At 61.9% G+C, this 18,997-nt stretch overlaps 3 protein-coding genes across 8 annotated transcripts; 1 reads left to right on the top strand and 2 right to left on the bottom strand.

The window, feature by feature from the left end:
- Window positions 1-1,593: 1,593 nt before the first annotated feature.
- Window positions 1,594-3,633, top strand: LOC121095083 (E3 ubiquitin-protein ligase RNF182-like). The gene is made up of 2 exons (XM_040609454.1): window positions 1,594-1,779; window positions 2,225-3,633. Exon 2 carries the CDS (start codon window positions 2,257-2,259, stop codon window positions 2,980-2,982), a length of 726 nt encoding a protein of 241 aa, XP_040465388.1. The 5' UTR covers window positions 1,594-1,779; window positions 2,225-2,256; the 3' UTR covers window positions 2,983-3,633.
- Window positions 3,634-4,572: 939 nt separating this feature from the next.
- On the bottom strand, window positions 4,573-8,007 carry LOC121095084 (iroquois-class homeodomain protein IRX-5-like). Its single transcript, XM_040609455.1, has 2 exons — window positions 5,567-8,007; window positions 4,573-5,245 (listed from the first exon to the last, which is right to left on the bottom strand). The coding sequence occupies exons 1-2, from the start codon at window positions 5,741-5,743 to the stop codon at window positions 4,763-4,765; spliced, it is 660 nt and encodes a 219-aa protein (XP_040465389.1). The 5' UTR covers window positions 5,744-8,007; the 3' UTR covers window positions 4,573-4,762.
- A 96-nt stretch (window positions 8,008-8,103) lies between these two features.
- ZNF335 (zinc finger protein 335) lies at window positions 8,104-18,725 on the bottom strand. 6 transcript variants are annotated; one of them, XM_040609425.1, is made up of 27 exons: window positions 18,405-18,723; window positions 17,751-18,024; window positions 17,242-17,319; window positions 16,661-16,990; window positions 16,379-16,513; window positions 16,135-16,293; window positions 15,759-16,017; window positions 15,475-15,652; window positions 15,279-15,391; window positions 15,057-15,075; window positions 14,729-14,845; window positions 14,564-14,640; window positions 14,285-14,445; window positions 13,920-14,149; window positions 13,734-13,842; window positions 13,555-13,649; window positions 13,143-13,432; window positions 12,892-13,033; window positions 12,431-12,820; window positions 12,201-12,343; window positions 11,106-11,245; window positions 10,488-10,591; window positions 10,277-10,354; window positions 10,006-10,089; window positions 9,762-9,827; window positions 9,494-9,575; window positions 8,104-8,915 (listed from the first exon to the last, which is right to left on the bottom strand). In XM_040609425.1, the coding sequence occupies exons 1-27, from the start codon at window positions 18,603-18,605 to the stop codon at window positions 8,800-8,802; spliced, it is 4,170 nt and encodes a 1,389-aa protein (XP_040465359.1). In that variant the 5' UTR covers window positions 18,606-18,723; the 3' UTR covers window positions 8,104-8,799. The 6 variants fall into 6 exon arrangements, with proteins under 6 accessions (XP_040465359.1, XP_040465363.1, XP_040465364.1 ...); XM_040609429.1 differs by having other exon boundaries at window positions 12,892-13,030; window positions 18,405-18,716; XM_040609430.1 differs by having other exon boundaries at window positions 15,774-16,017; window positions 18,405-18,716.
- Between the last annotated feature and the right edge of the window lie 272 nt (window positions 18,726-18,997).

Raw genomic sequence — 18,997 nt, 5'->3', positions numbered from 1 at the left:
AAAGTGGCAGGTGGTGAAGGGTCCCGGTGAGGCTGGAGGGGATGGGGGCACATGGCTGGGGCAAGGAGCGGGTTCTGCTCACGGGGCTGAGCTGCCAGATCGCAGAGGCAGCGAGACGGGCCAGCACAGCCACCCCTGTCAGCCTGGTGCTGAGATGGGACGTGATGCTTCCCACCGAGATGCTGTGGCAGCCATCCCACAGCGCCTGGGGCTGCTTGCTGTCCAGCCAAGCTGTACCAAGGGTGCAGCCAAGGGCAGTGACCAAGGCTGGGTCAAGCTCTGTGAGGGGCTGCAGTGGTGGAGGCAGTGGGGAAGAGGCGGGGGTACGAGCAGGACTGGGGGATGAGGTCAGCGGTCCCACTGGTAGCCAGATGTTGCCTGGTCCCCTAGAATAAAAGCTCTTTCAGACTCTGCCAAACCTTGACAATTTGAACTGAAAGGCCCCTCGCTAACGCTGCTCTGGGCAGCTCCAGCACAAGTGGCTGCTGCAGCACGGGCTGGGGCCGCTGCCCAGCACTGCGCGCTCAGGGTGCGGGCAATAATTACCAGGGCAGTTCACGGAGCTCAGCAAGTCCTGCGTGGGGAAAAAAAAAACCCAACATCATTTTCTTGTTAACCAGCGCAGACACCCTGTCCTGCACCCCAAAGGGACTGAGGGCAGCAAGGTGTGACCCCATCACTGATGAGGGGCTGGAACCCCCTGGCAGCGCCTGAGCTTAGGTGTGTCCCCAGGTCGGCCATTGATGCTTGGGGTCCCTGCAGTTGCCCCCACAAGTGCTGCCTCCTGCGGTGGCTGGCTGCTGCTCTCCTGCCTGGCAGCAGGTGGGAGGTTTACCCTGTCAGTGCTGGGGAGGAATCAGCACTGCCAACCTGCCTGCAGCTCTGGGGGGTGGTGGTGGTGGTGGTGTCTCTGCTGGCTGCTGCCCCTCAGGGCTGCTGGAAACACCCCTGCGAAGGCTGCAGCCTGGGTGGGGGATTTGGCATGGGCTGGGGAGGTGCAACCTGTGGAGAGGGATGTGCCGAGGGCTTGGCATCACCCAACTGGGATCTGCCAAGTGCTGCGGCCCCCAAGTGCCCTTGGCCCTGGCTCCCTGGGGTGCCGGAATGGGGCGAGGTATCCGGGCACATGCTGGTGGTGCCGAGCACGTCTCTGCGCCCCTTGATCCCCCATGCTGTGGGTGATGTGCTGGGCTCCGGGACAGGTTGCAGGGCCCTCCCTGTGAGGCATTTCATGCCTGGAGCATCTTCTCTCCCTAGGGCTGAGCAGAAGCCACCCATTCCTACGGCCGAGGGTCTGCCAAGTGCTATGGACCCCCCAGGACCCTGCTCTGCGGCCGTGCTCTTCCCCAGGCTGGGGGCTGCAGGGCCCCAGGGGCCGCTGCCTGCAGCCCCCAGGGCAGGGAAAGAGCATCCTCAGGACTGCCTGTGAGCAAAGGGGCTGCAGGGAGCCGAAGCGACCTGCTGCAGCTTGGCAGCAGCCCTGGGAACCCTGGCCTGCCATAGCAGGGCTCTGCACGGCACCGGCACCGGCTGGCTGAGCATCCGCCTCCCGCTCCGCGTTGCCAGGCCAACGCCGCGGAGGATGCTGGCAGCCCCTGCGCCAAGGCTGCCTCCGCAGCGTGGCGGGCAGCGCGCCCCACGCCTCTCCATGGGGCACAAGCCGCCGCCGGCACCCTGCCTGCCTTCACGGACAGGGCCGCAGCCCGGCCCACCGGGGCTGCAAGGCTGGGGACCGACCCACGGCTGCGTCCCACCCAGGAGCCCCAGCGTGGACTGCAGGTACCAGGGCCACGGCCTAGGATGCTGCTCGCCCTGCTGCTGTGGGTGGAAGGGGGGCGGGGGGCTGCAGGGCAGAGGGTCCCTGCAGCCAGCAGAGCCCGGTGTCCAGAGCCGGCACTGCCCTGGGGAAGCTGCCCGCACGGGGAGGGACACGCTGCCCCCGGGACACGGGCCCCCACCCCGCAGCCCGTCCCCTGGGAAGATGTCTCCCTCCCACCCGGACACGGCGGCCGGGATGGGGCCGAGTCCCAGCGTGGCGGCACCAGCTGGCGGTCGCAGCCAGGCTGTGCCGGCCCTGGGAGGGGGCTGCCGCCTGTTTGCTGCTCCCCTGGCCCCGCTCTGCCACCCAGCCCCCGGGGCTGGCCAGGACTCTGCCCGTGGGGTGCAGCAGGGCCCAGGAACCTGCCCCCAAGCCCTGGCTCACGGCGGCTTCCCTCTCCCCCAGCCTGGACAGCCACCAGCCAGCCCTCCAGGAGCATGGCCCAGCAGGACAGCAAGCAGGGGCCTCAGACAACGGCACTCGTGGCCCCCGAACTGGAGTGCAAGATCTGCTACAGCCGCTACGATGCCCGCGCCCACCGACCCAAACTGCTCCACTGCGGCCACCGCCTCTGCGCCAAGTGCCTCTGCAAGATGGTGCCACTGGGGGATGCGTCGCCCTGCCAGCTCCGCTGCCCCTTCTGCCGCCAGCACAGCCCAGTGCCCGGTGGGGACGTGCAGCAGCTGCAGGACGACGGCGAGGCACTGGCATTGCTGACAGGCCATGAGAAGACCAAGAAGCGGGGTCCCACCCGATCCCCTGAAGTCCTCCTCTGCCCCAGTGTGCTAGAGCCCTCACCCGGCCCTGATTGCCTGGTGGTCACCATCCTGGAGGTGCCGGAGGATGTGGCCCCGCCGGAGGGCCTGGGCAGGCTTGAGGTGGTGCGGCTGTACCGCCCTGCCAGCCTGGGCACACTGCCCTGCCACGGCCCCGGGCAGAAGTGCCACTCCTGGGGATGGCGAGCCGTCCCTCGCTTCATCCTGGGTGTCCTCTGCCTCCTCTACTTCAGCTCCCTGCCCTTCGGCATCTACCTCCTGCTCATCGAGCACCACAGCCTGGGCATCGTTCTGGTCAGCCTCGTGCCCTCCACCCTCCTCCTCTGCATCGTCTACAGCCTCTGCCAGTGTCTGTGCCGGGAGGTCTTTGGGTTCCCCCACTCCTGATCCTGCACAGCTGAGCCCCATGCCCACCCTGGGAAGCCTCTGGGTGCCTTGGAGCGTTGTCCTTTGGGGTACGGGTGTACCCTGACCCATGGCTGACCCACAGCATGGAGGTCTACCTGGACCACGGGGAGATGCTCAGCAGCTGTTGCCTTCCCTTGCAGAACAGCGCGGGCTTTGCCAAATGGGAGACCACACCGGAGCGGCTACAGGAGCTCATTGCAGCCTTCAAGCATTCAGGCCGGACCCTCAGCTCCTCATCTTCCTCATCTTCCTCCTCCACAGCAAAGAGCGGGAGCTGGGTCGAGAGCAAAGCAGGAACTGGGAGACTAATCCCAGCTAAGGAAGTGCGAGTGCTCAGCACCCAGCGCTGCAGCTGGAGGGGCCCCAGCAGCTGGCCACAGCCTGGCGCCGGCAGGAGAAGGACGGGCAGAGCCCGGGGGCTCCTGCGGCCGGACTGGCACCAGCACAGCTCCGTGTCCATAGTGTAAATAGTTCTGTCCGTGGCGCCCGTGCTCCCCGCAGGGCTGCTCCCATTGCATCCGTGTTCCTTTCCCACATGTGTGAGTCCCGTGTTTGCCGACGCTGTGTACCGTATAGGGGAGGAGCGGAGAAGAGGAGTTTCTTTGGTGTGTAAAGACGTCTTTGCAGCTGTTTTGTAGTCGTTGTGGTTTTTATGCGGAGCCTCTGGGCTTTATTTAACCTCCTTGGGTTTTGTTTTGTAAGGATTAATTTAACACCGCTAACCATTTTATTACTTTTATCAAGAAGAGCAAAGTCTCTTTTTGATCTCTGTTTCCTAGTTCTTAGGAACATTAAAAGCTGCCATACAGCTCTGCCCCGTGTCCGTGCCTTCCCAGGGCTCCTGGTCCCCTCTACCCTCCCTGGCCAGCTTCCCTGGCCCTGCTTGTCCCCCTGGAGTTGCATAGAGCTGTCTGCTGTGAGCCCAGCCCCGGGTTCAGGGGGGCCCGGTGGGTCTGAGCCTGGTCCTGGCAGTCAGTGTCACACTCAGTGAGCCGCAGTGCCGCTCCCCTGTGTCCCCCATGTGCGGTGCTTCATGCATGTCCCTGTCCCTGCACGTCCCTTCCTGTGCTGCCGTGTGACACAGCGCTGTGACAGCTGTGATGGCCATCCCAGCCCTGCGCCCCATGCATGTGTGTGCCCCACAGGTGACCCTAGACCTCCAGGGAGAGGGAGAGGGAGGAAGCATCAGGAAGGCCTGGAATTGCCTGGAAACGCTGTGGCTTATCCTCTGATGAACAGGGGGAGCCCCCGCTGGGAGCCCCAGCCAGTGGTGGGGCTGGAAAACACGCTGCAGCCTGACCGGGTGCCCAGGAGGGTCCCACTTTTGGCAGTGTGGGGATATGGCATCAGACAGAGGGGGTGGGCAAGGGGCAGCCCAAGGGGCTTGGGGTAGGACCTGCCCTGCTCCTGCGGGCAGCACTGGCAGTGGAAATGCCTGCAGCCCGCTGGCATCCCCGCATCCCTGTCAGCATCCCCAGCGGCAGTCCTGCATCCCTGCTGGCACCCCTGTACCCCCGCTGGCATCCCCACCAACATGCCCACTGCAGACAGGCAAAACCAGACAAAGGCCCAAGACAAAGTGACATTTATTAGCGCTTCGTGTCCCTCCCTGCCCATACTGCCCACTCTCCTCAGCCAGGCAGCTGCCTGGTCCCACGGCCATCTGTCCTTCCCTGCCCAGCCGCGGGGCTGTCCCTTCCCCACAGCCACAGCCCTGGCCCCCACCTGCCCTCGGGTAAGGGGCACGGCCGCCCCAGCCCTAGCCCTGCTCCAGCACCGCCAGCACCCCTGGGGGGCACCCGCTTTCGCCGTGGGGAGATGCCAGAATAGCCGCCACGCTCCAGATCTTGGGTTTCTGGGGCTGCTTGCCCTGCCCAGGGCCTGGTCCCACCTCGGGGCTGCTCCCACACCCATCCTGCGCAGGGCTGGCGCTGGGGGCAACACCCAGTAGGACCCCCTCGCCCTCGCTGTCCTCGCAGTCTGAGGCGTCGCGTGGAGCCCAGCCCGTCTTGTTCTCCTTCTTGAGGCGCCGGCGGGCGTTGGCGAACCACGTGGAGACCTGGGTGAGGCTCATCCGGCTGACCACAGCCAGCATCACCTTCTCCCCCTTGCTGGGGTAGGGGTTCCGGGGGTGCCGTGCCAGCCAGGCCTTCAGCGCCCCGGTGCTCTCCCGCGCCGCTGCCACCTTCGCCCGCCCTGGCTCAACGGGCAGCCCCAGTGGCACCTCGTAGGCGGGCGTGACCTGGAAGGGGCAGAGAGCTGTCAAGGCAGGACAGGGCAGGGGTACCCGCGGCTGGAGAAAGGGGTCTGGGGGATGTGGGGGCTCGGCCCTTTGCTCATGGGAGGGGGCAGAAATGGGTCCTGCCCCTCCTCTCCCTCTCCCATGCCCAGCACCACACGCCCCAAAGTGCCAGGGGGATGGGGGGGACACGGGGGGGGGGGGGGGCGGCGCAGGGGACCCGGGACAGTAGCTCCCCAACCCCAATCACCCCACGCAGCCCTGTCCCAGTCCTGCGAGGGGTCCCACACCCCGATCCCCCAGGGGTTGCAGCGCAGCACTTACCAAGGGCGCCAGGAGGCTCAGAGGGGGTGGCAGCAGGCTGTAGCCAGCCAGCACTGGGCAGGGGCAGGGGCAGGGCCAGGGCAGTAAGGCTTGGGGGGGTCCCCGCAGGGCTCCCCACGGCCCCCCGCAGCCCCCTGGCTCTCGGCCTGGGCTCCCCTCACCCCAAGGAGCTGCCATGCTGCAGGGAGAGGAGCTGGGGAGCTGCTCCCGGGCGTTTTATAGCTGCCGGGGTCCGCAGTGACTGACAGCTGATTAGGGGGTATTAGCACCCACGAAAGCGGCAGCAGGGATCTGGGGCAGCCGCTGCCTCCCCCTCTCCTGGCTATTGCCAGGCAGGGACTGGCAGGGAGCATCCTCCCCGCCTGCCCACCACCAGCCGGGACGTGGCCAGGACCCACGCCAGGACCCCGGCACCCCCCAGTCCCCCGACCCTGCATTGCCCCAGTACAGCCTGCGCAGCCCCCGGTGATGGGGTGCAGTGGCACCAGGGGCTGGTGCATGGGGCCCACGGGGAGGCCCACAGCCCCAGGGACGCAGCCCACACAGGGATGCACACGGGACATAGCACACCCAGGGCTTTACTGCAGCGCCAAGAGCCATCGGTCCCCATCCTTGACCCCAGCCCTGACCTGGCTCAGGGGCAGGGGTCGGCAGAGCCTCCCACGCTGTGGTGGGGTGGGCTGGAGGGTCAGGGGCTTGCAGGAGAACTTGTGCACGGCCTGGCAGGACGTGGGAGGTGCAAGGTGCTGCTCCGGAGCCCACTCCTCCTCCAGCTTGGCCAGGTCCTGGCCCCAGCACTGCCGTGCCTGCAGCTGGGGTCCTGTCTGCAGAGGGGCGCAGGGGAAGGGGCCCCACAGCCCCAGGGATGGGCGAGAACCCTTTGCCTGGCTGAAGACTCAGCCCCGCAGGCACTGGGGCGTTCTGCCTGCTGATGGAGCAGGGGCAGTGGGCCAGCAGGGCAGCGGTGGGCAGTTGCACAAGGGGCCCCAAGAGCCTGCGACCCCCCAAGCCGGCCAGCTCCTGCCTCTGCGCCTCCCCACTAAGACTGGGATTATCCCACAGGTTGTATCCGTCATTAAATACCGACTAATAACGCTCTCAGGATATTAAATATGTAACAAACCCGCTTAGCGCTGGCCGGGGACGGGAAGGAGAAGGTCACTGGTGCTAATGAGCCCTTGCTGCATCCCTGGGCTCCCCGCAGGCCCCCGGTAACAGCAGAAAGACCCAGGGACCAGATGCCAGTACTGAGGGAACCCGAGACCTGCTGTGCCCCATGGCCAGAGCCCCAGCAGCACCTGGAGCTCCCCATATGCAGCAGACAGGAGCTCCAGTCCTGTGCTGTGGAACATGGTGCTCGTGGCAGCCCCAGGTGTGGAACTCACAGGGCAACCAGGATGCCTGTGCCACTGGCTGGGCCAGACAGCTGGGACCAGCCCTGGCCACAGCCTCACAGCAGCCCCGTAACCTTGTCCCCACAGGACTCCTCCAGCCCTAATCGGTGCTGCCGACGAGGATCCGCTTTATTAGATAATGGAGCTGTAATCTAGGAAAGCGCCTGCGGATTGCTGTGGTGTACCTTAACCCTGCGCGGCACAGCTGGAGAGGGAGGACCACAGCCAGCCACCAGCACCGCGGATGGACACAGCTGGACACCAACCGAGCCACGGCCAGACAGGCACAGCCACACAGCGGCACAGCTAAGCACAGACCAGGCAGCAGGCAGATGTGAAGACCGTGGGACACAGCCACAGCCAGGGCAGAGCCACAATCAACTGTGGCTGGTCCCCCAGGGGAACGCAGGGCCACCCGCACGCTGCGTCCCTGGCTGGGCAGGATGGTCACAGGGTCCAGCCCACACCAGCCTGGGTGCCCAACGTGCAGGCAGGGTGCTGCCCTGGGGCAGGGGAGGGGCCGTGGGCACCCTCAGCAGCTGTGGCAGGAGGGGGCCGCCAGCACTGTGGGCAGAGCACCCACTTTGTGTTCGTAGCACCCGCTCTGCGCTCACAGCGCAAGCCCCCGCACCGTCCCTGGCCCCTGCACGAGCCCGGCCGAGCGCCCAGTGATCACACCGCAGCAGTCCTGCAGCCACGGAGCTCTGACCTCACAGAAGCTCTTGCTCAGGTTGGGTGGTTCCAGCCCTTTTTCCCCTCCGCAGATAATCAGTTTAATGCAAAAGCATAGAACTAAAACTCTGAGATTATAACAGCTAATCACATGTAAATACTTCCAGACAATCCGCTCAGGGAGGGGCAGTGTGTGTAGTTTGGGACAGAGTTACATGGGATTTAGGCTGTTTACCACTCGATTAATTTCGTGCCCAGCCCACTGCTATACCAGATGCCCAGCTCGCTTCGCAGGACTCAAGGTCACTCGGGCGGGAAGAAGCGGAGAGCGCAGGGCAGCTGCCACCAGCACCAGGCTTGGGGATGCACACACCCCAGCCCTGGAGGAACAAGCCAGAGGGGCAGGAGGAAGGCAGGCCTGACTCTCCCCACTGGCCAGGTGACCCCAGACCCTCCAGGCAGGCACACACGCAGGCTTCAATCCCTTTTTATTCATAAGCATAGTCAAAGCTTGAGAATGTCAGAATTGAACCCCTCCCGCAACCACCTACGAACAAACTCCAGAGTCCATCCCTCTTTCAGAAGAAAAATAGAGCATCTTCCACCTGTGCCTCTTCCTACTCTGGGTTTCTCCAGTCCAAAGCCCTAGTGCTGCCTGCCCGCAGGCTGAAGAAGCCACGGGAGGGATGGCTGCCCTCACTCCCCACACCTGCCGAGCAGCGAGCATGCAGCTGCAGCTGCAAACACCTCACCTCACACCGTACCACGCAGCTGGGCTCAGCCCCATGGCTCTCTCCCAGGATCCACATGTGCCAGGCAGACACCGAGCCGAGTTTGGCCCACACAGACATGATTCAGGAAAAGGGATTTTAGACCATCATCAAGTGCAACAGGCAAAGATAGCGTCCACACGAGAGCGCTGACACTGCGCAGCCTGCCTCGGCTGCAGAGCAGTCTCCGCTGGAGACAGCTGCCTGTACTGGGAAGGATGTGCAGAACCCCTGCAGCGCAGGGCGAGCAGCAGTGTGCCCCTGCCGCGGCATGCTCAGGCACATCCCCCGTCGCCGTGAAGCAATAAGGCAACTGCTGGCTGAGGAGGCTCCCGCCTGGTGCAGCTGTCCTGCTCAGCATGGGTGTCCCAGCGCTTAGCCGGGCCTGGCCCCAGTGCTAGTCCGTCAGCGTGATGACATCGTAGTGGATCCCCTCCTGCAGCTCCTCGATCTCAGCTGTTGCCTCAGCGGTGAACACACCCTGCGCCTGGGCCATCGCAGCATCAGCCACCGCTGCAGAGGAAAGGGGGTCAGTGCCTCCCCCTGTCCAAGGGCAGGGGACAGCCGGTGGTGGCCCAGGGCCCCCCCTCTGCATTCACCACCTGCCTACAGGGAAGGGGCAAGCATGCAAGGTGAGTGAAGGGCCACTACACTCAGGCAGGGCTCCAGCAGGGAGCCAGGCTCTGGTTAGCTCTGCAAACATGCAGCAGGGTGTCTCCACCCTGTGGAAGCTGCTGTTCTCCCGGCACAGCAACTCCTCTCCAAGGGAAGGGAACTGGTGCTGTTCCAGAACTGACACACTGGGACTAGTAAAGGTCTCCCCTCAGCCACCACGGCAGGCTGCTTCCCAGAATTACAGGGATGCAGGCAGCAAAGCGGCGATCCAGCCTCATCCCCTCCAGCCTTCCCTGCCCTCCTCAGCCAGCTGCAGCAAACCATCAGCGTCTGCAGGCAGAGCGGGGCCGAGACCACGGCGTCCAGCGGCTGCCAACAGGCACCACAAACGGCCCGGCAGGACCGGCACCCAGCACCCGAGGGAGACAGGACTGCCAGAGCTATGCCAGCGCTCGGCCCCGGGACACTGGTCCTACCTGAGACAGCCGAGTGTGCAGCTGCTTCCAGCTGCGCCTGGGTGACAAGCTGCTGCTCAGGTGAGACAGGCATGTACTGGAACTGCAGGGGGGAGAGAACAGGAGAGTCCAGGAGGGGCAGGGTCCCTTCCTGCAGCGCTGCTCCAGCCACAGCTGCTGCACCGAGTCACTGAGGCACCTTCTATTTCACATCCCTCCCTCTCTGGCTCCGATACGGGCTCTGAGCAGACCCCTCAGCTCCAACCACCATGCCTGCCTGCCCCCTTACCTGCGGTTCCTGGAGGAACTGGCTGCCCTGCTCATACTGGATGTGCGTGATCTGACCATCCTGTACCTGGGGACAAGAACCACAGTGGGGCTCTGTTAGGGCTAGCAGGCATCCCTGTCCCCAAAGCAAGCTATGACTCAAGCCCAGTAAGCCACAGGGAGCAGGATGTGGCCCAGCTCCACACACGGCACCCTCCTGAGCCCCGTCCACCATGCAAAGGGGGGGCAGACAGACTGCAGCTCACCTGGATGTGATGTCCCTCTGGGACAACAACATACTCGTGGGGAAGCAAGTGCTGCACGCCATCCTGGGCAATAATGTACTGAACCTGCAAAACACAGGGATTCAGACCCCAAAAAGGCTACCACTGCCCACCCTGCCCTCCAACATCACAACAGGACTCGTTCTTGTCTGTCTCCTGTGTCTGTTTCCACCGCGTTCCTCCCCACTGCTCCTAGCTCTCCCTGCTCCAGCTGCACAGGATCTTTCAGTTCCTGGGATGTGCCCCCACTCACCTGGTTGTCAGAGGTCACTAAGTGCTGTACTGTCTGTCCGTCAGCAGTTGTGATCTCCTGGATGTATGCAGCCTCTTCCTGCGGGTCAGCAAAAGCCCAGAACCATCAGCAGGGGTACGCCTGTCTGCAAGCCCTCCGAGGAGGGAACCCACATAGCTCACGGGGAGCAGCCGCACAGGGCGGGAGGATGACACCGATGGGCCTGACTCACCTGACTCGTGATGCTCTGCTCCTGTGCGACAATGATGTGTTCCTGCCCTAGAGCCTGCTGCAGCCGCTCGGGAGCCAGCACCGCCTGGCCAGACTGCAAAGCCGCTGGAATGCAGAAAAAGCCAGTGCAGACACTGCTGGGGCTGCTGGCCAGCCCCTGCCACAGTGAGGAGCACCGGTCAGTCTCAGCTCTGCTCACAGAAGGTCAGAAGCCAAACCAAACTCCCCCAACATGAAGGAAACTAGAGGTCACTGCAGGCAAAACACAACCTCCACATCAGACCATGAACTCCACTTCCCGTTTCAGCCATGAGCTGCTCACAGCACCACTGCTCCCACAATACACTGATCTATTGGGAGCTCCTTGGTGGAAACATGGGACCCCTCCCTAGTTCTGCACAGAACCACAAGTCAGTGCCTCACCAGGAATGCTCCTTTTTGCCCAGCCCCCTTGTCTCTGCACCCACCAAGCTCTGCTGCTGCTGGCAATCCTAACCAGGAACCTCCTGGCCTTGACCCTTCTCAGTCCTGCGTGGCTCGCAGGCTGGGTGAAACCCTGCATGGGGCTCTGGCCACAAAAAACCTGCAGGTCAGCCCTGCTCGCAGGTACACAACTTACTCTGCAGGGTGGCCAGTGTGTCCTCGTCGCTGTTCAGTATGATGGTCTGCTGGGCAGCAGCCGCGGGCACCCCTGGCCTCTTCCCCTCTGAGCTGTGCAAACGCTGCATGTGGAACTTGAGGTGCCCATTACGGTTGAACCTATGGGAGGAAGGGCACGAGGTGTAGTTTGCTGCGGGCAGCAGAGGGTCTCTGTGCAGAGACCCATGCCACAGATACATCCTACAGCACAGCCTATCCCAGCTCCCAGGATGTTTCCATCAGCACCAAAGTACTGAACCTCCTCCTGCAGAAGTTCCCTGGGGACAAAGCTGGGTCCACCTGCAGCACAAACCATTCTCAAGGGCAGGGTTCCCTCTAACAGAGGACCACTCCCAGGGGCAGGGCTGGGGCAGCCAGCTCTTTGCCAGTATCCTATCTCCTCTTGAGCCTTGGAGAGTGTCCTGGTTTCCACTGGGACAGTTAATTTTCTTCTTAGTAGCTGGTGCAGTGCTGTGTTTTGGATTTGGTGTGAGAAAAAAGCTGACAGCACACTGGTGGCTTTGATTGTTGCTGGGTAGTGTTTATACTAAGTCAAGGGCTTTTTAGTTTCCCTCCCAGCGGGAGGGCTGGGGGAGGGCACTAGAAATTGGGAGGGGACACAGCCAGGACAGCTGACCTGAACTAGCCAGAGGTATTCTGCACCATGGGATGCCACACTTGGTATATAAACGCGGGGGGCGGGATGGTTGGACGGGGCTGCCAGTCACTGCTCAGGGACTGGCTGGGCATCAGTCAGTGGGTGGTGAGCAGCTGTATTGTGTGCTGCTGGTTTTCTTTTCTCCCTTCCCTTTGGATTTCACTCCTCTCCCCTTCTCCCTCCTTTTCATTATAACAGTTATTTTAATTTTTCTTTTTGTTTTATTTCAATTATTAAATTGTTCTTATCTCAACCCTCAAGTTTTACATTCCTTTCTGATTCTCCTCCCCATCTGTCTGGGTGAGGGGGGAGTGAGCAAGTGGCTGCATGGTACTTAGTTACTGGCTGGGGCTAAACCATGACAGAGACCTCTACAGGATCTCTCAAAGCAGCAGCAACCTAGCAGACTTCACTCACCTCTGCCCACAGATGGGGCAGGAAAAGGGCTTCTCATTGGTGTGTGTCAGCATGTGCCTGCGCAAGTCCTTCTTGTTCTTGGAGGCAAAGCTGCAGTGGGCACACTTGTGTGGCCGAAGGCTGGCATGTTGGACCATGTGGCTCTGGGGACAGAAGGACAAGCACAGGGTCAAAAAGCCCCCATTTCCCCAAACCTCGTTTCCCGGGCTTCTCTGTGCCAGGAAACCTACCCGAACCTCTGGCCAGAGGGCTGCAGTGAATGGACAGTCGGGACACTTGAAGGTGCTGGGCCCAATGTGGGCTCTCTTGTGACGCTCCATTTCTGCTCTCCCTGTGAACAGGGCTGTGCAAATCTTGCATGAAAACTTTTTGGCTGTGGAAATCTTGCACGAGAGCTTCTTGGCTGTGGAAACCTTGCATGAGAGCTTCTTGGCCATGCCTTGGAGCACAGGCCACTTGACCTTTGGGGATGAGATTTCCTGCCCCTCGGAGGCTGGGGATAAAGATGAGTCCTTCTGGAGCTGCCTGGTGACACACTGCACCAGGGGCCATTTGATGCCGGTGGGCTGTGCCTCCTGGCCTTCCGCAGGCAAGGGAAAGGCAGCATCCCCGCTGAGGGGCTGAGAGAGAAACACCCAGTCACACCTGCTCACACTGCTGCCCGAGACGGGGAAAAAGTTCAGCTCCTTACCTCAATGTGATGGAACTGGCTCCCCGGAATGCCAGACGACATGACATAGTGATTGTTTTGGTCTTTCGGAGCAACCTCTGTCATCACAGCTTCATTCAGCACAACCGTGTGGGAAGCCTCCGCAGGACTCTCCTCCTCACTGCTGGAGAGGACAGGGTCAGAGAGGATCTGTCTTGTCCTCCTCATCACTAAAGACTCCTCACTTGAGATCGGAAGTGCCTCCGCCTCCCCACTCCTTCCACATGGCTGACCTGTACAGCGTGCCTGGAGCCTGAATCTCCTCACTGATGGGTGTGATGATACTGTACTCTGTTGTCCCGCCAAAGGGGATAGTGATCTGCTGCAACTCCGAGCCACCCAGGGTTGCCTCCTCGTAAGCCTCCTGCACCAGCGTCTCCCCAGGCTCTGCCATGTGCAGCGTCACCAATTTCTGCTGCTGCTGCGGCTGCTCCTTAGAGTCCATCTCTGCCCCCTCCTCCTGTGCCTGCGGCTCACAGGTGCCCCGAACCTCTCCTGAATCATCCGGCTTCACCACTGCCACCTGCAGCAGGGACAGTGGCTCAGCCAGAGGAAGGCAAGGCTCTGCAAGACTCCGCCTGAAGCGGAACAGGGCTGGGCAGCCTCCCCCTGCCAGGCACTGCCAACCCCTCAAACCCTCCTCACCTGCAGTGAGCCCGTGGCCAGCTCTCTCTGAGTGCTCATGTTCAGCAGGAGATCCAGGGCAGTCTGCGTGGCCAGTTCTGCTGATCCAGCCACACCTGTCAGGGTCAGAAGGGGAAGGTCAGGCATGCACTCACCCACCTCCTCCACATCCCCACATCTTTCCTTGGGAGCTCACTCACCTCGTTCATAAATGACGGTGGCTCCTCCCAGGGAATCCTGCGAGAGGATGGGGGGCTCCGTGTCCAGGACGGCCTGGACCGCATGGTAGGTGACAGTGCCAAGATGCCCCTGTGTGAGAGAGAGAGCTGACAGCACGGCTGGGGCCATCAAGTGCCAGGAGCTGGGGCACGGGCTACAGCACTCACCGGTGGGGTGGCCTCTGGCTCAGCCGAGGCCTGCACCTGACTGTGCTGCTGCTTCAGCTCCTCAATCTGCTGCAGCGTGAAGAAGGGGCGGCGGCGGCAGGGTGGCTCCTCAGGGTGCCTCTGCGCCCACTCCTCAAAGGAGTCAGCATGGCGGCAGTGCACGTGGAGGCGCAGGTTCTTCTTGTGCTTGGTGGTGAAGTGACAGAACTCACAAGCAAACGGCTTCCCTCCTGCGGGACACGGGAGTCAAGCAGGAGGCCCCCAAGGGACGGCAGGGAGAGCAGACAGGCTCTGACCACCTCCTGGAGAAACGGGGCTGTAGGATGTTGGGGCATGGGGCAAGGCAGGCAGCCAGCTCCCCTCACCCGTGTGCTTGACAGCCATGTGTGAGACCAGGAAGTCCTCCCGGAAGGTGGAGTACTTGCAGAAGCTACACTTGTAGGGCTTGTCGTTCATGTGTGACAGCTGGTGGTTCAGCAGGACCTTCTTGTCCTCACAGATGTAGTCACAGAACTCGCACTTGAACCTGCCAGGACAAAACCACCTGTCACACGGGCAGCAGGGACCTTCTGTCCTCCCCTCTAAGGGGGAGCCGGGACACAGGCTCTACCAGGGCATGCTGCAGGCTGTTGCCAGGCTCCTACCTGCGGTTGGCAATGGCCTGGATGTGTGTCAGCAGGTGCATCTTGAAGGTGTAGCGCTTCTTAAAGGACTTTCCACACTGCAGCAAAACCAAGTAAAGCAGCACTTACCTCCCATCCAGCCTCACTCGCTGCCAGTCACTTCCCCAGGCTGTACCCCACCCTCACCTTATCACACATGTGTGGTTTCTCTGTGCTGTGTGTCTTCATGTGCTGGGTAAGCCTCTTCTGCATGGGGTAGATACGGTTGCATACAGGGCATGGGAAGGAGTTCAGCTTTGGGGGCTGGAGGGAGAGCACACACAAAGATAAGCTCACCTGGGAGGGGCTCACCAGTTTCCTTACCCTCTCCCCATTGCAGGACCTGGGCTGACTTTCCTCAGGGGATCCAGAAACACTGCCTTCAACGAGGCATCAAGAATTTGTGGAAGACCCAGACATGCCTCTTCCCATACAACAGTGCTGAGAGATAAGCCAACAGGGTACATAAACTCACCGGATCAGCTCTCTTTTTCCTGAAAAAGAAAGAAAACCCCCTTGTGTTACCCACATCCCAAGTCCAAGCTCCCTTGTACCCAAGACACCAAAACTAGCCACTTTGGAAAGGGCCAGAGGTCAGGGGAAAAGCAGCCATGGCTGCCCTCCCAGGGCAGGAGGAACAGTGTTGGTGCCATCCAGTCAGGCTGCAGGACAGTCTCTAGGACTGCACTTCCCTCACCTGTCCCGGCTGTGCACTGTGGAGTGCCGGATGACATCCTTCTTGTACACACTGGTGTAATTACACTCCTCACACTTGTAGGGCTTGCTGCCCACATGGTTGAACATATGTTCCTGCAAGAAGGAGAGCAGGGGCCGTGAGACCTGGGCCTACCAGCCACGCTCACGTGTACAGGAGCAGGACAGACGGCGCTCACCTTGAGGGAGGACCAGCGCCGGGAGCGGTAGTTGCACTGGAGACACTTGAAGAGCTGCGGGTCATTGGCTTCGTGTGAGTTGACATGGAAACGCAGATCATCATGCGTGAGGAAACGTGAGCCACAAATCCGACACAGGTAGGGCCTCATCAGGGGCTTGGGTGACTTGTAGTAGTACCTGTGGCAATGGGACTAGGGCTCAGAGCTGTGGTGGCAAACAGGGGCTGGACCGGCCCTGGGCACAGGCCAGAGGGCCCAGCACCGGCTCAGCACACACCCCTCACCTGCGCCCCATGTACTTGCGGTATTTCTTGCCCAGGAAGCGGCGGGAGGGCCGCCCTCGCCTCCTGGGGATGACATCTGCCTCCTCGGGGCCGGTGTTAGAGGAAGGGTCCTTGTTCTTGGAGTCAGACTGGCTGATGCTGGGCTCTGCCAGGCTCTCACTGGTCCCGTTCTCCAGGCACGAGGAACTGGCTGCTTCAGAGTTCTGCAGCTCGCGGCTCGGTGTGCTTTGGGATGTCACTAAGGGCTCCACCTCCCCTCCTGCTCAACAGAAAGCAGCACACCTCCATCACACACCCTCCCTGCAGGCTCCTGAGAGCTTGTGTACTGCTCCCTGCTCTGGCCCAGCACAGGCCTGCTGCCCCTCGCTTCCCCCACCTTCAGGCACATCCTGGGGCATGTCCTCCAGACGAGGAAACTTGCGGGGTCTCCCTGGGCGTCGACGTGGCCTCTCCTCACTGGATGTGGGGACAGTGCGGCTGTACTTGGGCTGTCGCCCACGAGGCTCATCCTCAGCTGGGTTATAGTCACTGTCCTCTGAAGGTAAGTGGCCCAAAACGTCAGACAGAGACTGCGGAAAAACTAAGCTATGCAAGATGCGGTGAAGATGAGTTCTACCTACCTTCAGGGTCATCAATAGCACCAGCATCCATGATATCGTCATCTTCTTCTTCTTCTGGGACCTCCTCCTCCGCAGTCTTTGGAGCAGATCCCCCCTTCCGTGGACGTCCTTTCTTCAAAGCCAGAGCTGAACCCACTGCCACAGAGAACAGAACAAAAAACTCTTTACCAGACTGCATGGCAGAACAGGTCCTTACACTTGTACGTCTCCCCTTGTTTCTACCCCGGAGAGAGTAGAGCCCGTCTGCAATAAGATAAATCTTCCTCAGCCCTTAGCGCACACCTGGTTGGAAGTGCCGCTCTTTCATGTGGTTAATTAGCGTCTTCTTGGAGACATTCTTGTACTGACACATCTTGCACTTGAACTGCTGCACCACAACCACCTCCATCATCTCTTCCAGGGTTTCCATGTCTGGCTGGTCCAGCTCCTCCCCACCATCCACCTCTCGGGCCTGATCTGGCCGTGTGGGTAGCTCCAGCACTTCCAACTGCTCAGAAGGTTCTGAAGGTCCGGGCTGGTCAAGGCACGTGGAGGTAGGTCCATCAGCAACAGCTTCTATCATCAAGCTATTGGCCAAAGCAGAAGTGGCCATCTGGGACACCATAGGAGCACCTGAAACACCAAAACCAGCTCAGCCAAGGAGCAGACCCTCACTGCATCCAAGGCTGCACTCACACCTAGGGCACAGGCCTGAACACGAGCTCAGTAACAAGGTCCCGACAGTCAGCACTGACACAAGGACTCTGGCGCAGGCACTGCTGGCAATATAGCCGGGATACCCAGGCCCCAGGCTCCATGCTGGTGGAAAAGGCTCAGAGGCAAGAGACACAGTCACTGCCGGACGCCTCAGGGTGTGCCCTTACCATCATCCGGGCCTTGCAGAATGAGGTACTGCGTAGTCTCTGCCCCGCCATCCTCTGCACTGGTCACAGCGATGCAGCCTAGGAGGAAGAGGAAAGCAGAGTGATAACTGCCAGGCACAGGGGCTGTAGAGGCACTGGGGCTAACTAGGGCTCTCCCAGGTTCAAACACAAGCAGGAAGGGCTGAGGAAGGTCTGGCTCCGCGGCCAGAGCCTGCCCTGGGCTGCTGGCACCGTGGCTGAAGGAACAGCTGGGCAGAGGGAGGGCTGTCCGGCAGCCACAGCAGCCATAAGCTCCTCATCAAACCCTCCAGCTACTGTAGCAAGGCAAGAGAAACCCCCGCTGACCACGGTGCATACGTATGCACATACTTATTTCCCTCTCACCGTCCAAGGTCTGGCACAGCAGCAGCTCCCTTCCCCAGTCCCCTGAGCCATCTGCACACAGGCCACTACAGAGGGACAGCAGGCAGGTCTGCCACATGCACAAGCAGCTGGGAGCACACACTCACTCTGGATGATGTCAGGGCCAATTGTGGACTCAATGATTTTGTCAATGGCAGAACCTAGGTCTGAGGAAGTGGATGCAGTGGAGTCTGACACAATTGTGGCTCCATCAGTGATGACACTGGAGTGAACCAGGACTTGTGGGGACTCTGACACCATGATGGACTGGCTCACAGTGGAGACACTGGAGACCAAGGTGGACTGGGCAACAGAAGATGAATCTGGCAGGTAAATCCGGGGAATGGCATCTGTGCTTGAGCTACTCTCCGACACCTCTTCCTGGCAAGGAAAAGAAAAAAAAAAAAAAAAGAAAGGCCAAAAGAGCTCAGCTGAGAAACCTTTGCCAGGCCAGGCCCCTGGGGAGCCAGCGTATGCAAACAATACCAGTATATCACGGCAGAACCACAAGGAAAGGTATCAGAGCAAATCCTTTGGTATTGCCAAGGGCCCTGGCTGCTCTGGCTACCGAACAGAGCTCCCCTCCTCTGACCAGCAAGCAGACACCCGACCGGCAGCCTAACGGCACCCCTCAAGTCTGCTGAGCTGGCTCCCAAAGCTCAGTTTGCCACAAGCGTCTAGAGAAACCCACAGGAAGCAGAAACACAGCCGCCCTCCCTCCCCGCGCTGCCCGCCGCCCCATTTTCCCCACTCACGCCTACCAGGGAGACCCCGCTGCTGTCGGAGCTCTGGCCCACGCCCGAGTCATCCACCCCGGAAAGCGGGCCGGGGCCCGAGGCGGCGTCGCTGCTGTCTGCCGACACGGCCTCCGAGGTCCCGACGCCCAGGCCGCTCTCGGAGGGCTCCTCCCGCGCTGCCTGCGGAGCCGCGTCGCTGCTGCTCTCCACCGCATTCTCCTCCATGCCCGTCCCGCCGGGGCCACCTAGACTCCACCTGGGAGAGGAGACCGCCGCCGTCAGGGCCGCTGCCCGCCGCCCGCGCCCCGGCCCCGCGCAACCCGCCTGGCCCGGCGCGGGGGCCCGGGCCGCCCCGAGGGGCGCCCGCGGAGGGGCCGGCGCCGCTGCGGCCCCATGCCCGCCGCTCCCGGCCGCCCTCCCGGGAGGGCCCGGCGCCTCCCGGCGCCCCCGGTCCCGGCATGCCCCGCGGCCCTGCCCGGCCTCCGGCCGCCATCTTGCCGCGGGGTCCCCCCCGCCGCCTCCGCGCGCGCGCACACGGCGGGGCGGCCCCGGTGCGCCGGGGTGGGGGGAGCCGCCGCCGCGGCGAGGCGAGGGGGCCCGCCGCCGCCACCGGCCGC

Source organism: Falco naumanni, chromosome 10 (genome assembly GCF_017639655.2).
Source record: "Falco naumanni isolate bFalNau1 chromosome 10, bFalNau1.pat, whole genome shotgun sequence".
NCBI classification, from domain to species: domain Eukaryota; kingdom Metazoa; phylum Chordata; class Aves; order Falconiformes; family Falconidae; genus Falco; species Falco naumanni.
This window is presented reverse-complemented; position numbering and strand designations above follow the sequence as displayed.

Excerpts from the sequence above, each read along its gene's own strand:
- LOC121095083 (XM_040609454.1), top strand. The coding sequence starts at position 2,257 with ATGGCCCAGCAGGACAGCAAGCAGGGGCCTCAGACAACGGCACTCGTG.
- LOC121095084 (XM_040609455.1), bottom strand. The coding sequence starts at position 5,743 with ATGGCAGCTCCTTGGGGTGAGGGGAGCCCAGGCCGAGAGCCAGGGGGC. Across the intron at positions 5,246-5,566 it reads TGAGCCTCCTGGCGCCCTTG|GTCACGCCCGCCTACGAGGT; the intron begins GTAAGTGCTGCG and ends TGCCCCTTCCAG.
- ZNF335 (XM_040609425.1), bottom strand. The coding sequence starts at position 18,605 with ATGGAGGAGAATGCGGTGGAGAGCAGCAGCGACGCGGCTCCGCAGGCA. Across the intron at positions 16,991-17,241 it reads TCTGCAAGGCCCGGATGATG|GTGCTCCTATGGTGTCCCAG; the intron begins GTAAGGGCACAC and ends TTGGTGTTTCAG. Across the intron at positions 13,433-13,554 it reads TGGCCACGGGCTCACTGCAG|GTGGCAGTGGTGAAGCCGGA; the intron begins GTGAGGAGGGTT and ends TCCCTGCTGCAG.